Source organism: Perca fluviatilis, chromosome 14 (assembly GCF_010015445.1).
Source record: "Perca fluviatilis chromosome 14, GENO_Pfluv_1.0, whole genome shotgun sequence".
NCBI classification, from domain to species: Eukaryota; Metazoa; Chordata; class Actinopteri; order Perciformes; family Percidae; genus Perca; species Perca fluviatilis.
In genome coordinates this window covers 28,261,294-28,274,187 of record NC_053125.1, presented here as the reverse complement: position 1 = coordinate 28,274,187, position 12,894 = coordinate 28,261,294, and the positions used below count along the sequence as shown (strand labels likewise).

At 38.6% G+C, this 12,894-nt stretch overlaps 1 protein-coding gene across 5 annotated transcripts in view; it reads right to left on the bottom strand.

The window, feature by feature from the left end:
• Positions 1-533: 533 nt before the first annotated feature.
• Positions 534-12,894, bottom strand: part of LOC120572279 (toll-like receptor 13) — a 54,753-nt gene continuing 42,392 nt past the window's right edge. Inside the window, exons 1-5 of one of the 5 annotated variants that reach the window (XM_039821517.1) lie at positions 12,299-12,402; positions 11,387-11,484; positions 6,632-9,173; positions 5,033-5,150; positions 534-1,598 (exon numbers count right to left, since the gene is read on the bottom strand). In XM_039821517.1, the coding sequence (XP_039677451.1) occupies positions 1,358-1,598; positions 5,033-5,150; positions 6,632-9,116 (2,844 nt within the window). In that variant the 5' untranslated portion in view covers positions 9,117-9,173; positions 11,387-11,484; positions 12,299-12,402 and the 3' untranslated portion in view covers positions 534-1,357. Of the gene's footprint in view, positions 1,599-5,032; positions 5,151-6,631; positions 9,174-11,386; positions 11,485-12,298; positions 12,408-12,894 lie in introns of those variants that run through there. The other 4 variants (XM_039821522.1, XM_039821521.1, XM_039821518.1 and 1 more) reach the window with 4 other exon arrangements.

Genomic DNA, 12,894 nt, shown 5'->3' with positions numbered 1-12,894 from the left:
CAAAGTAGCCACCCTTTGCTTTTTTATTAATAAAGGAACAAATTCCACTAATTAACCCTGACAAAGCACACCTGTGAAGTGAAAACCATTTCAGGTGACTACCTCATGAAGCTCATTGAGAGAACACCAAGGGTTTGCAGAGTTATCAAAAAAAGCAAAGGGTGGCTACTTTGAAGAATCTAAAATATAAGACATGTTTTCAGTTATTTCACACTTTTTTGTTAAGTACATAATTCCATAATGTGTTCATTCATAGTTTTGATGCCTTCAGTGAGAATCTACAATGTAAATAGTAATGAAAATAAAGAAACACATTGAATGAGAAGGTGTGTCCAAACTTTTGGCCTGTACTGTAAAAGTAACAAAGAGAGAAAGAAACAAACAAGGAAAGACATTATGAAGGAAACTTCTCTCTCTCTGTCTGTGTGTCTCTCTCTCTCTCCTCTCTCTGTCTCTCTCTCTCTCTCTCTCTGTCGGTCTCTCTCTCTTTCTCTCTGTCTTTCTCTCTCTCGCTGTGTCTTTGTTTCTCTCTCTCTCTCTCTCTCTCTCTCTCTCTCTCTCTCTCTCTGTCTCTCTCACTCTCTCTCTCTGTCTGTCTCTCTCTCTCTGTCTGTCTCTCTCTCTCTGTGTGTCTCTCTCTCTCTCTCTAACACCCACCTACACAAACAGCCCTCAGGTGGCCCTGACAGACAGCTGTAGTATCCATGGTAACCGGCCATGTGCTTTGTGAATGAAATTAGACTAAATGTCATTCAGAAAAACCCTCAACATGTGACCAGGACACCACAGACCTCTGTTACAGTTCAGTACATTAATAAAAACATGTATCACAGATGAAGTGTTTCATATGAAATACTTTATCTGTCTATTCTAATTGGCCACAATTCACTATTTAAACAGTAAAAGTTGCCTGATGAAGTTCCTTGAATAAAAATACAATGTCATTTCAATCTACTCACAACAGATCTTTTAAAACTTATGACAAACTTGTACCCCTATTTTCCGATTAACGGAACAAGGCCCGAGCCTGACAGGCATTAAGATATTTATGTCCAGTTAAAATCTCGTTTTTATCTCATACTAATAACACATGTACGTTTGCATCAGAGCACACGGGGCAACAAGCGCACATAAAAAGCTTTTTAAATTTAAAATGTTCAATGCCTTATCACGCTGATGTGACTGAGCCCCAACCTCATTTCTAAATATCTGTCCGAACCCGGCCCGGCCCATCGGGTCCTCGGTTTGTGTATCCATCCCATATATCAAATTACCTTTTTACAGGTAAGAAGAGCCCATTTAAATCCCTTTTGAAATTTATTATTTGTTACAGTTTAAACAAAAAACTGTTTGTTTTTCATTCCTGGATCTGAAAGAAACTCATGGTTGGGTTGTCCGTGGGACTTCCAGGTGTCATCAGAGCTCGCCGTATGTTCTGCCAGAAGACTCCCGTGTGTTGACCGGCTTGCGGCCAGCTCAGGTAGGTGCGTCTCTTCACCAGACTCCTCATTCGGTAGTACAGAGACAGCTCGCGGGCAGGGATGTCCTCCATAAACAGCAGGATCAGCACATCGTCCTGCTCGTCAAACAGACGGTAGCTGCAGACACCAAACACGACATAAGCTCCAAATTAGTTTGGGAACAAGGTAAGTTATGAGTTGTTTTTTTTGTTATTGGCTCTCTGCTAGACGGCCCTCACAATGGATAGCTAAACGTCATGTCATGAGAACTGGCAGTTTAGGCACCAAAACAACAGTTAACTTTAGGCTCCAAAACAATGAAGTTTGGCAGCAAAACGACAATTAAGTTAGGCAGCAGAACGACAGTAAACTTTAGGCTCCAAAACAACAGTTAACTTTAGGCACCAAAACAACAGTCAAGTTTAGGCTCTAACATGAAAGTTAAGTTTAGGCTCCAAAACGACAGTTAAGTTTAGGCCCCAAAACAACAGTTACATTTAAGTTTAGGCACCAAAACGAGAGTTAAGTTTAAGTTCTAAAACGACAGTTAAGTTTAGGCACCAAAATTCAGGCACCAAAACGACCGTTAAATTCAGGCTCCAAAACGACAGTTAAGTTTAGGCACCAAAACGAAAGTTAACTTTAGGCTCCAAAATGACAGTTAAGTTTAGCCTCCAAAACGACAGTTAAGTTTAGGCACTAAAACAACAGATAAGTTTAGCCTCCAAAACGTCAGTTAAGTTTAGGCTCCAAAACGATAGTTAAGTTTAGGCTCCAAAACGACAGTTAAGTTTCTGGCACCAAAACGACAGTTAAGTTTAGGCACCACAGCGACAGTTAAGTTTAGGCACCAAAACAACCATTAAGTTTAGGCACCAAAACGACCATTAATTTTGGCAGCAAAACGACAGTTTAGATTAGGCACCAAAACAAGAGTTAAATTTAGGCTCCAAAACGAGAGTTTAATTTACGCTTCAAAACGACAGTTAAGCTTTGGCTCTAAAACGACCGTTACATTTAGGCACCAAAACAACAGTTAAATTCAGTTCACGCATAAAAACGAGAGGTGAGTTTAGGCACCAAAACAATAGTCAAGGTTAGGCTCCAAAACAACAGTTAACTTTAGGCTCCAAAACAACAGTTATGTTTAGGCACCAATGAGAGTTAAGTTTAAGCTCCAAAACGACAGTTAATTTTAGGCACCAAAACAATAGTCAAGGTTAGGCTCCAAAACAACAGTTAACTTTAGGCTCCAAAACCATAGTTATGTTTAGGCACCAAAATGAGAGTTTAGTTTACGCTCCAAAACGACAGTTAAGCTTTGGCTCTAAAACGACCGTTACATTTAGGCACCAAAACAACAGTTAAATTCAGTTCACGCATAAAAACAAGAGTTAAGTTTAGGCTCTAAAATGAAAGTTGAGTTTAGGCACCAAAACAATAGTCAAGGTTAGGCTCCAAAATGACAGTTAAGTTTTGACACCAAAACGACAGTTACATTTAGGCTCCAAAACCATAGTTAAATTCAGACACCAAAACCACAGTTAAATTTAGTTCACACACAAAAACGAGAGGTGAGTTTAGGCACCAAAACAATAGTCAAGGTTAGGCTCCAAAATGACAGTTAAGTTTTGACACCAAAACAACAGTTAAATTTAGGCACCAAAACAACAGTCAAGTTTAGGCTCCAAAACAACAGTTAATTTTAGGCACCAAAACGACAGTAAAGTTTAGCCACCAAAATGACAGTTTAATTCAGGCACCACAGCGACAGTTAAGTTTAGGCACCAAAACAACCATTAAGTATAGGCACCAAAACGACAATTAATTTTGGCAGCAAAACAAGAGTTAAATTTAGGCTCCAAAACAACAGTTAAGTTTTGCCTCCAAAACGACAGTGTAGTTTAGGCTCCAAAACGTCAGTTAAGTTTGGGCACCAAAACGACCTTTAAATTCAGGCTCCAAAACAACCATTAATTTTGGCAGCAAAACGACAGTTAAGATTAGGCACCAAAACAAGAGTTAAATTTAGGCTCCAAAACGAGAGTTTAGTTTACGCTCCAAAACGACAGTTAAGCTTTGGCTCTAAAACGACCGTTACATTTAGGCACCAAAACAACAGTTAAATTCAGTTCACGCATAAAAACAAGAGTTAAGTTTAGGCTCTAAAATGAAAGTTGAGTTTAGGCACCAAAACAATAGTCAAGGTTAGGCTCCAAAATGACAGTTAAGTTTTGACACCAAAACGACAGTTACATTTAGGCTCCAAAACCATAGTTAAATTCAGACACCAAAACCACAGTTAAATTTAGTTCACACACAAAAACGAGAGGTGAGTTTAGGCACCAAAACAATAGTCAAGGTTAGGCTCCAAAATGACAGTTAAGTTTTGACACCAAAACAACAGTTAAATTTAGGCACCAAAACAACAGTCAAGTTTAGGCTCCAAAACAACAGTTAATTTTAGGCACCAAAACGACAGTAAAGTTTAGCCACCAAAATGACAGTTTAATTCAGGCACCACAGCGACAGTTAAGTTTAGGCACCAAAACAACCATTAAGTATAGGCACCAAAACGACAATTAATTTTGGCAGCAAAACAAGAGTTAAATTTAGGCTCCAAAACAACAGTTAAGTTTTCCCTCCAAAACGACAGTGTAGTTTAGGCTCCAAAACGTCAGTTAAGTTTGGGCACCAAACCCGGCCTTTAAATTCAGGCTCCAAAACAACCATTAATTTTGGCAGCAAACGGAACAGTTAAGATTAGGCACCAAAACAAGAGTTAAATTTAGGCTCCAAACGAGAGTTTAGTTTACGCTCCAAAACGACAGTTAAGCTTTGGCTCTAAACGCCCCCGTTACATTTAGGCACCAAAACAACAGTTAAATTCAGTTCACGCATAAAAACAAGAGTTAAGTTTAGGCTCTAAAATGAAAGTTGAGTTTAGGCACCAAAACAATAGTCAAGGTTAGGCTCCAAAATGACAGTTAAGTTTTGACACCAAAACGACAGTTACATTTAGGCTCCAAAACCATAGTTAAATTCAGACACCAAAACCACAGTTAAATTTAGTTCACACACAAAAATGAGAGGTGAGTTTAGGCACCAAAACAATAGTCAAGGTTAGGCTCCAAAACAACAGTCAAGTTTAGGCTCCAAAACAACAGTTAATTTTAGGCACCAAAACGACAATTAAGTTTAGACTCCAAAACGACAGTTAAGTTTAGGTTCTAAAACGACACTTATTATATTACTATAATGTTAATGAATTAGATTTTGCAAGATTTTACATAACTTCCGTCCGTATCCCTTCTAGCCACAACCAGGCAGACCCAGACATGCACGCTGCAGGCTGTTAGACTTATATCGGTCAGTCGTGCATGCGGTTATAGGAAAGTTCTGCCTGCTACAAGTCCGTAGATGTCCACGGATCACGGAAAGTATGAAGTTGGATTCCCTTACTTTGTTGTCGGTTAAGGGTTACTGATCGGTTAACGAGCGTCGACTATCAGTTAAAAAAATCCTCAAAGTTAGCATTACTAGTACCTAGACTTAGAGGTGGTGCTGCCTACCTGGCCATCTGGATCTCTCTGGAGCACCACTCGCTCTGCAGGTAGTGTCGGCTGATCACACAGATGGTCTTCCTGCTGCCGTAGATGGCGTCTGTAATGTTTTCTACGATGGGCCTACCTGTCAAAACAACAGTTGCTTTCAGACTAGCAAGGCACCTCAGGAATTATATAAAAAAGCCTTTTTTTCTACTAGGAGCTGCCCCGACAAACTGCCTAGTAACTCTTTCTACGTGGCTCTAAGTTGAATAATGAAAAGGGCTAATTTAATTCTCTAATGCAGTATTGGTTTGGGTTTTCCTGAGAAACGGGTGTTTTCTTTGCAATTTCAGGACTCTTCCTTCCTAACTTTTGTCCATAACTGTAAAAAATAAATGGACGTGGCCTTCAGGTCTGAAAAGTGAGGCAATTGCAGAAATATTCATGCTTTTTAATGGCCAGCAGATTTTAAAGAAGTCTATTTGAAAATAACTCTACTTCTCACTCTATTTATTAGTTAGGGTCAAACTAAATCAAACGATCAGCTTGTCTTGGTTCGTCTTTCCACTGTTCCAACAATCACCACTCTGGTTTGGTTAAAATAAACCCCTAATTCACCCATTTACATGTGAAAATATGCTGGCTCTATACACGCTAAAAGTACTGATTATTTACATGGAGTCTGGTGGGTTTGGTGATGATGATTTTGGAGCTGTTTCTGGTTGAACAAAAAGGATCTTACTCTTTCACAAAAAGGTCTGTAAATGTCTGTAGGGATCATTTTGATAATGTTGTCAGACACTTAGAATAATTACGTTAATATCACTTTTAGAGGACGAAATTGAGGATGTGGATTTCATTTGTCCTAAAGGGTCACAGCCTGGTTGGCTGCCGGTAACAGCGTTCTCGTTCTATAGAAACAGAGCCCATCACGTCATCCTCTTACATTGACATCTGTCAAGTCCAAATGAAAAAGCCAAATGTTAAATTGAAATGGAAAAGCCACATGTTAAATCCAAAGGGAAAAGCCAAATGTTAAATCCAGATGGAAAAGTCAAATGCAAAATTCAAAAGATAAATCATTTTACATTTCAACTTTGCTTTTTCAGTTTCCTTTTTCTTTTTAAAATTCAATTATGGCATTATTATTCCTAGTATAGTTAGTTTTTGCATAGTAAAATAATATTCTTGATTCATTTTCTCTTTGGACTTTCAATTTGAATTATGAATAAATATATATTCTTGCTCTATAGAGACAGAGCCCATCGCGTCATAATCTTACATTGACATCTGTCAAGTCTAAATGGAAAAGCCAATTTTTAAATCGAAATGGAAAAACCAAATTTAAAATTAAAAAGATGAATCATTTTACATTTTAACTTTGCCTTTTCTTTTTGAAATTCAATTATGGCATGATCTTTCCTAGGAGCGTAGTAAAATAATAATTTTAATTTGATCTCGCTTAGTTTTCTCTTTGGACTTCACTTAATTATGATTAAATATATCCTCCATGTAATAGTCTCTTTTCTGGACCACTTTCAAAAAAATGTTTTTACATTAGTCAAAAAGTAGTCTCCAGGTTGAGAAAACAATAACGAAATCACCCTTTAAATACAAACAGACCTGGTTCGAAGTCTCTGTGGTGCAGACAGAGTCTCCATCCTTGCTCCCCCTCCAGCACTGGAAGCATCTCCTCGTAGACCCAGGCTTCATCGTAAACATTGTAGGAGACAAAAGCATCGTAGTGGTGAGGAGAGCCCTTCCTTCCCCTCCTCTTATCGTAGACCAAGGCCAGAAAGAGGTAGTAGGCGTAGGTCAGATGCCACCTCAGGAAATGGTAAATGAAGGATGCGAGGAGAGTAAACAGAACCAGACAAGTGCTGAATACGAAGCAGAAGAAGCCAGCGTCTATACAACAGGAGCTAGTGTCAATGTCAAGGAACTTGTTCCCCTTTTGGCTCACAGGAAAGGCACAAGTATACTGGTGGCCATTAACTACCTGCGTCTGGTTGTTGCTTTGCACCCATTGTTTGAAGCCAATGTTGGAGCATTCGCACGTTAAAGGGTTGTTATTCAGGTCCAGGTACGTCAACGCAGGGAGGCATTGGAGGGCCGTTTCGTTGATGACCGACAACTCATTCCCGTTGAGTTTTAGCCATCTGAGGGTCAGCAGGTTCGCCCCGCCGAGGAAATCCAAATATCTAAATTTATTGTTGGAGAGATCGAGTTTCTGCAAGTTTGGAATTTGCCAGAACAGTTCAGGGGTTAAATGTGACAGATTGCTGTTTATTATCTGAAGAACCTTCAGTCGGGGAGTGTGTTTAAATGTGTCCGGGTGCAACGACTTCCTGAAGAAATTGTCAGAAGTTAAGAACTCTAAAGATTTAAGGCCCTTGAGCAGATCTTGTGTAATGTCGAAGAAAATTAATGTGGTGTAAACTTTGAGTATAAGCTTCTTCAAGTTAGGTAAATTTGAGAAAGGTGAATAATCATTTTGTTGAGAACTTCTCGGTTTCCACTTTGAGGTAAGATGTAATGTCAGATTCTCTAACTGTGTAAGTCCTATGAACATCTCTTTTCTGTAATGTCCAGGTGTAATACTAAGAGTTTGAAGATTATCAAGTCCTTGGAAAGCCCCATCATTCACATCGTAATATGTGTCTTTTTCTAAATCCAAAGAACGGAGGGAGGACAGGTTTCTAAAGTCTTCTGGCATGAGCTTTAAGAGACGATTATTGTGTAAATTCAAAGATTTGAGTTTCTGCAAGCCAACCTTGAAAGTATTGTCAAAAGTAAAAACCGCATTTTCTGCAATATTAACTTCTATCAAATCCTTCAAGCTTTGAAAAACACATCCTTTAATTTTTGAAATGAGATTTTGGTAGAGATTAAGCGTTGTTAATCTTGTTAAATTCAGGAAAGCGTTGCAGTCGAGTTCAGTGATGTAGTTGGATCTCAGATCCAAGGTTTCCAGTGTGGAGAGTCCTCTGATTGCGAGGGGCACTTTGGATAGGTGGTTATTGCCCAAAACCAGATACCTGAGCTGTGAAATCGATCTGAGTGAATGCTCTGACATGTTGGACAGCTTGTTAGAAGATAAACTGAGGTCAGTGACCTGAGAACAAGACTGCAGCAGGTTGTCGTCTACGCTGACAATGTGGTTATACCCTAAATCAAGACTTCTTAGAGAAGGAATTTGGCAGGCGACATCTATGAGACCTTCATCTATCCTCGCCTTCATCGACGTCAGAAAAAGTGTTTGTAGTGACTCAGTGGTCTGCAGCGCCATGCGGTACGACTCAAAGCTAATATAAGTTCCACCTAGGGCCAAACTAGTTAGGGTTCTCAGAAAGGTATTGTTTGATACGTCCCATTCAATGTCGCTGCTACACTTAATTAACTCGAGAGACCACAAATGAGGAAAGATGTCTTTTGTAAGACTGAACTTTCTCAGAGGGTTAAAAGTCAGCAGCACGGTCTTTATGTTTGAGACGTTTAAATGCAGGTCGACTGATTCAAAAGAGGTGAACTTGTTGTTCCCAAGAGACAACTTATTTAGAGTTGGTAGTTTAAAGATGGGAGCAACATCTGCTATTTGTTGTAGGTAATTAGAGCCCAGATCTAATTCCTCTAAGCTGACCAGGGACTGAAAGGCCACAGGGGAGATATAACTGATACGGTTACTCATCAGAGATAGCTTGACTAGTTTGGACAGTCCTTGAAACATGTTGTCTGTCACTTTTTTAAGATTATTGCTGGACAGAGAGAGGACCTTTAACTTCTCCGAGTCTGCAAAAGCTCCATCATCAATGTGGGAAATCAAATTAAATCCCAAATATGCATAGGCGAGCTTTGGTAAATATTTTAAATCTGTCCCGGTGATATTTGAAATGCTGTTTGAGCTGAGATCCAGTAATGATGCATTTCTAGGTATGTCGTCGGGAATAGCGGTGAGGCTGCGCTGTGTGCATGTAACCCACAGCTTATTCACATCTTCAGAGTAGTCTATTGTGCAGTTTTTCAGTGAAAAAGCCAGTAAGGGGTTGTAATGAAGCAGGAAAGACAGAAGAGGAACAAGGAACAGAGGCCAACTTCCTGTATATTGCATGATGGTGTTTGGGATCTAACTTTGAGGTGGAAAAGATTTTCTTTCAATGCTGCACATCTGAGAAGGATGAAAGAAGAAAGCTTTACTCTGCGGTACATTTTAAACTGAACAGACAATATGAAAATTTTTCCAGTAAATGTTTGGTCTTTTTTTCTTTGACATTTTTCTTTTGAGCATTTCAGTTCTTCTATAAAAGATAAGATTTCTTTTTTGGGTTGTAATTGTTTTATATATGGGTAAATCCATAAACGCTTTCATAACAACTTTAAAATTTTGGCAAACCTAGTTGTGCAGTGTTTGCAAACTGCAATTACATGCGAGAGACACGATCTGATATGTCTGACGTTACCTCTGTTAGCTTAGCTTACAGACATATAGTTAGTCTAAAAGTAGTCTCGCTTTGCAAGGTAACGGATATCTGGAAGTGGAATGTCAAGGATGTAGATTAGGCTAAAAGTTATTTGGATATTTGGGGGGGGATGGGGGGTTCCAACCCAACAACGAACAAAACCGAATTTTTTTATTTTATTTTTTTTATTAGTTTATTTATCAAGGACAATGCAGCACACATTATTACATACAATTATCATAGTCACTCCATGACAATGTGAGTAGATGTGTTGCATAAAAAGGTTTCTAGCCAATTGGCTAATTTGCAACCCCAGTCCTTGGTCAGGCCTTTCTAAAAATGTAGGCCTTTCTGAATGAAGGTAGTGTGCTGACATTGCTTATTAGTGATCTGGTATATTCCTGGCAACACGTCAAACTTGATAACTCACTTGAAACGGCACCACGTGAATGTGAATATCGCTGCTACAATGACAGAAAACAAGTGTCACAACTCCCTTCGGCATTTAAACAGACTTTTGCTTTAACCACAGAATAAGCAAAAGCTTTTTAATGAGCAATATAGCTGTAGGCAGCAATGAGGGGGCCAAGCAGTCCACTAGCAACTAGCGTTGCCATGGCATGAGCAAGCAGTCACAGCAACATTTATGGCAATTGGATAAAGAATGGCTGAGATATCAGCTCATTTACTTTGTTATAGTGCCCATAGAGGCCAAATGACACCACATTCCTTGCACGTCCTCACAATCAGCTACCATGTACCTGTACCAAGTTTGGACTTCATACATTAAAATGTTGGTCAGATATGAGATTATGTCCTGTGATTATAGCACCCACCTAGTGGTCAAAAGACTCCAAATGTATTATGCGTTCTCAGGATGGGGTTCCAAGTCAAAGTATTGAAATTGGTTTTGATACGTGAAAGCCTCCCCGAGATATGAGTTCACTTCCAAATGCTTTTGAATATCAATACATAATGGAATAACGTTTGTGCGGCTTAGTCTGAAGATCATCTTTGCCAAGTTTTGTGAAAATCTGAGAAATTTTCTGACCTGTGAAAACTCTTTAGTTTTTTTGATAAAATCCAATATGACGGCCGGATCAATTATGTTGGCGTCACAAATTGGCATTTGTCGGCCTTAGGACCTCCCAACATATTAACAGACACCGCTAGTAAGTTTTAATTCCAAACACATCAAACGTTATAGGCCAAAACATAACTCTCCTAATTACAGCGCCCCCTATAGGTCTAAAGTCACCAAATGTATTGTGCTTCTTCCTAATTGGACCCTGTACCTATTTACTTAGATTGGTGTTTTTTTCTGACAACTTTTTACTGTACGGTTCTATGGGCTCTCTATGGGCTGCCAAAGACTCCCATGGCAGAGGAAAGATGTGTAATAATAAGAAAAGGTAGAATCACTAATGGTGCGTCGTAGCCATTTTATTTATTATTATTTATTAATTCAAACCATAACACAATACTTTTAAATTTTGATTTTAAAAAAGATTGTAAGGCCAAAATTTGTTTTCCAAACAAACCCTGCATAAATAGGGGTGCATGATTCAGAAAATGTCAAGATTCGATTCAAAATCCATTTTCGATAAAAAAAAAAAAACGATTCTCGATTTAAAAAAAAAAAAAAATGTATTGACAGTATGTAAATGTAGTTACTTTTCCCATGTGATTTTAGTAGACATAAAATTTAAATAAAAAACTATGTTACTGCTGTTGCTTCCTATCTCCTGCCTTTACTTGTTCTTACACACTAAATATATTTTTGTTAATACTGTTTATATCTTAGCTCATTCAGAGCTTCCCCTTCCTGTTATACTCTGAACTTTACTGTTTTCTTTTCACTTCTGCTTAAATGCTAAACTCCATTTTGTGGAAAATTTTCGAAAGAAGTGAGATTTCTTACAAAGTATCGAGCAGAGTGAGGTCAGTCCATTCTCCGTCAAAGACGATTTTGTTCTTTTCAGTTTCAGTTCAGTTTTAACAGTTTTTCCACATCCTGAGCTAAAAGGACAAAAGAAATAGTGACGACCAACAATCACAGGTTTTACGTATCACAAAACAACCCAATGCAGAGGAGCTCTTTGTTTGTTGCACATGTGGGAAAGTTCATGAAGCTCTGCCGACCTGGAGCATCCAAACACATATGTTAGGATCAGCGGTGGAAAAAGTATTCAGATCCTGTACTTGAGTAAAAGTACTAATGCCACACTGTAACAATACTCTGTTACAAGTCAAAGTCCTGCATTGAAAATGTTACTTCAGTAAAAGTCTGTAAGTATCATCAGGAAAATGTAATTTAAGTATTAAAATTAAATAACAATCCTCCCATTTTAGAAAGTGTACAGGATCCAAACAGTTGTGTGTTTAATGGTCTAAATCATCTCAGCTGGACTTGTAGGCCGTTATATCGTTGGCTAGTTTAATTTATAATAAAACATCAGATTTTACTACGTGTGTTTTGTGTGCAGGAATCTTATCGTGTAAAGCAACTAGTAACTAAAGCTGTAACAGATGAATGTAGTGGAGTAAAAAGTACAATATTTCTCTCTGAAATGTAGCAGAGTAGAAGTAGAAAGTGGCATGAAAAGAAAAGACTAAAAGAGAGTACAAGTACCTCAACATTTTGACTTAAGTACAGTACTTAAGTAAATGTACTGAGTTACATTCCACCACTGATACAGTTGAGGTTGAATTGTCTCTTTACTGAGCGAAGCTACAACATTATTATCTGTTAACTTTGTGTCTAATCCACCAACCCTCTCACACCAAATCTGTACAACAGGACGGCAACAACATGAACCCATTCAGATGTTACCTTTTATCTCTGGAGTCATGTCAGGAGGAATCAGCAAGACGAGAGTAGTTTGTCTTCTCTAACTTCTCTTCAACTGCAGCTTATCAGGAACTAAGAGCCCTTTATCTGTAGGCCGGGTAGGGAATGAAAATGCCACTCAGTGACCTTCCTTAAATCTACAGATCTCAGTCATGTGTTTCCTGGTTACACTGTTGACGGACTGACAGACGGAAAGTCACAAGTGATGTAAGAGCACATGTGGTCAGCAGTGGTGAAATGTAACTACGTACATTTACTCCAGTGCTGTAGGAAAGGATCCAGGACAAAAAGAGAAAAAATTGTATATGCAGAAAGTTTTGAACAATACAGCAGATTAATTCATTAAAGTGCTCATTTTCAGGTTCATAATTGTATTTAGAGGTTGTACCAGAATAGGTTTATGTGGTTTAATTTTCAAAACACACATTTTTGTTGTACTGCACATTGCTGCAGCTCCTCTTTTCACCCTGTGTGTTGAGCTCTCTGTTTTAGCTATAGAGTGAGGTATCTCACTTCTGTTACATCTTTGTTAGGAGTCGCACATGCGCAGTACCTAGTTAAGGACTACTAGCCAGTCA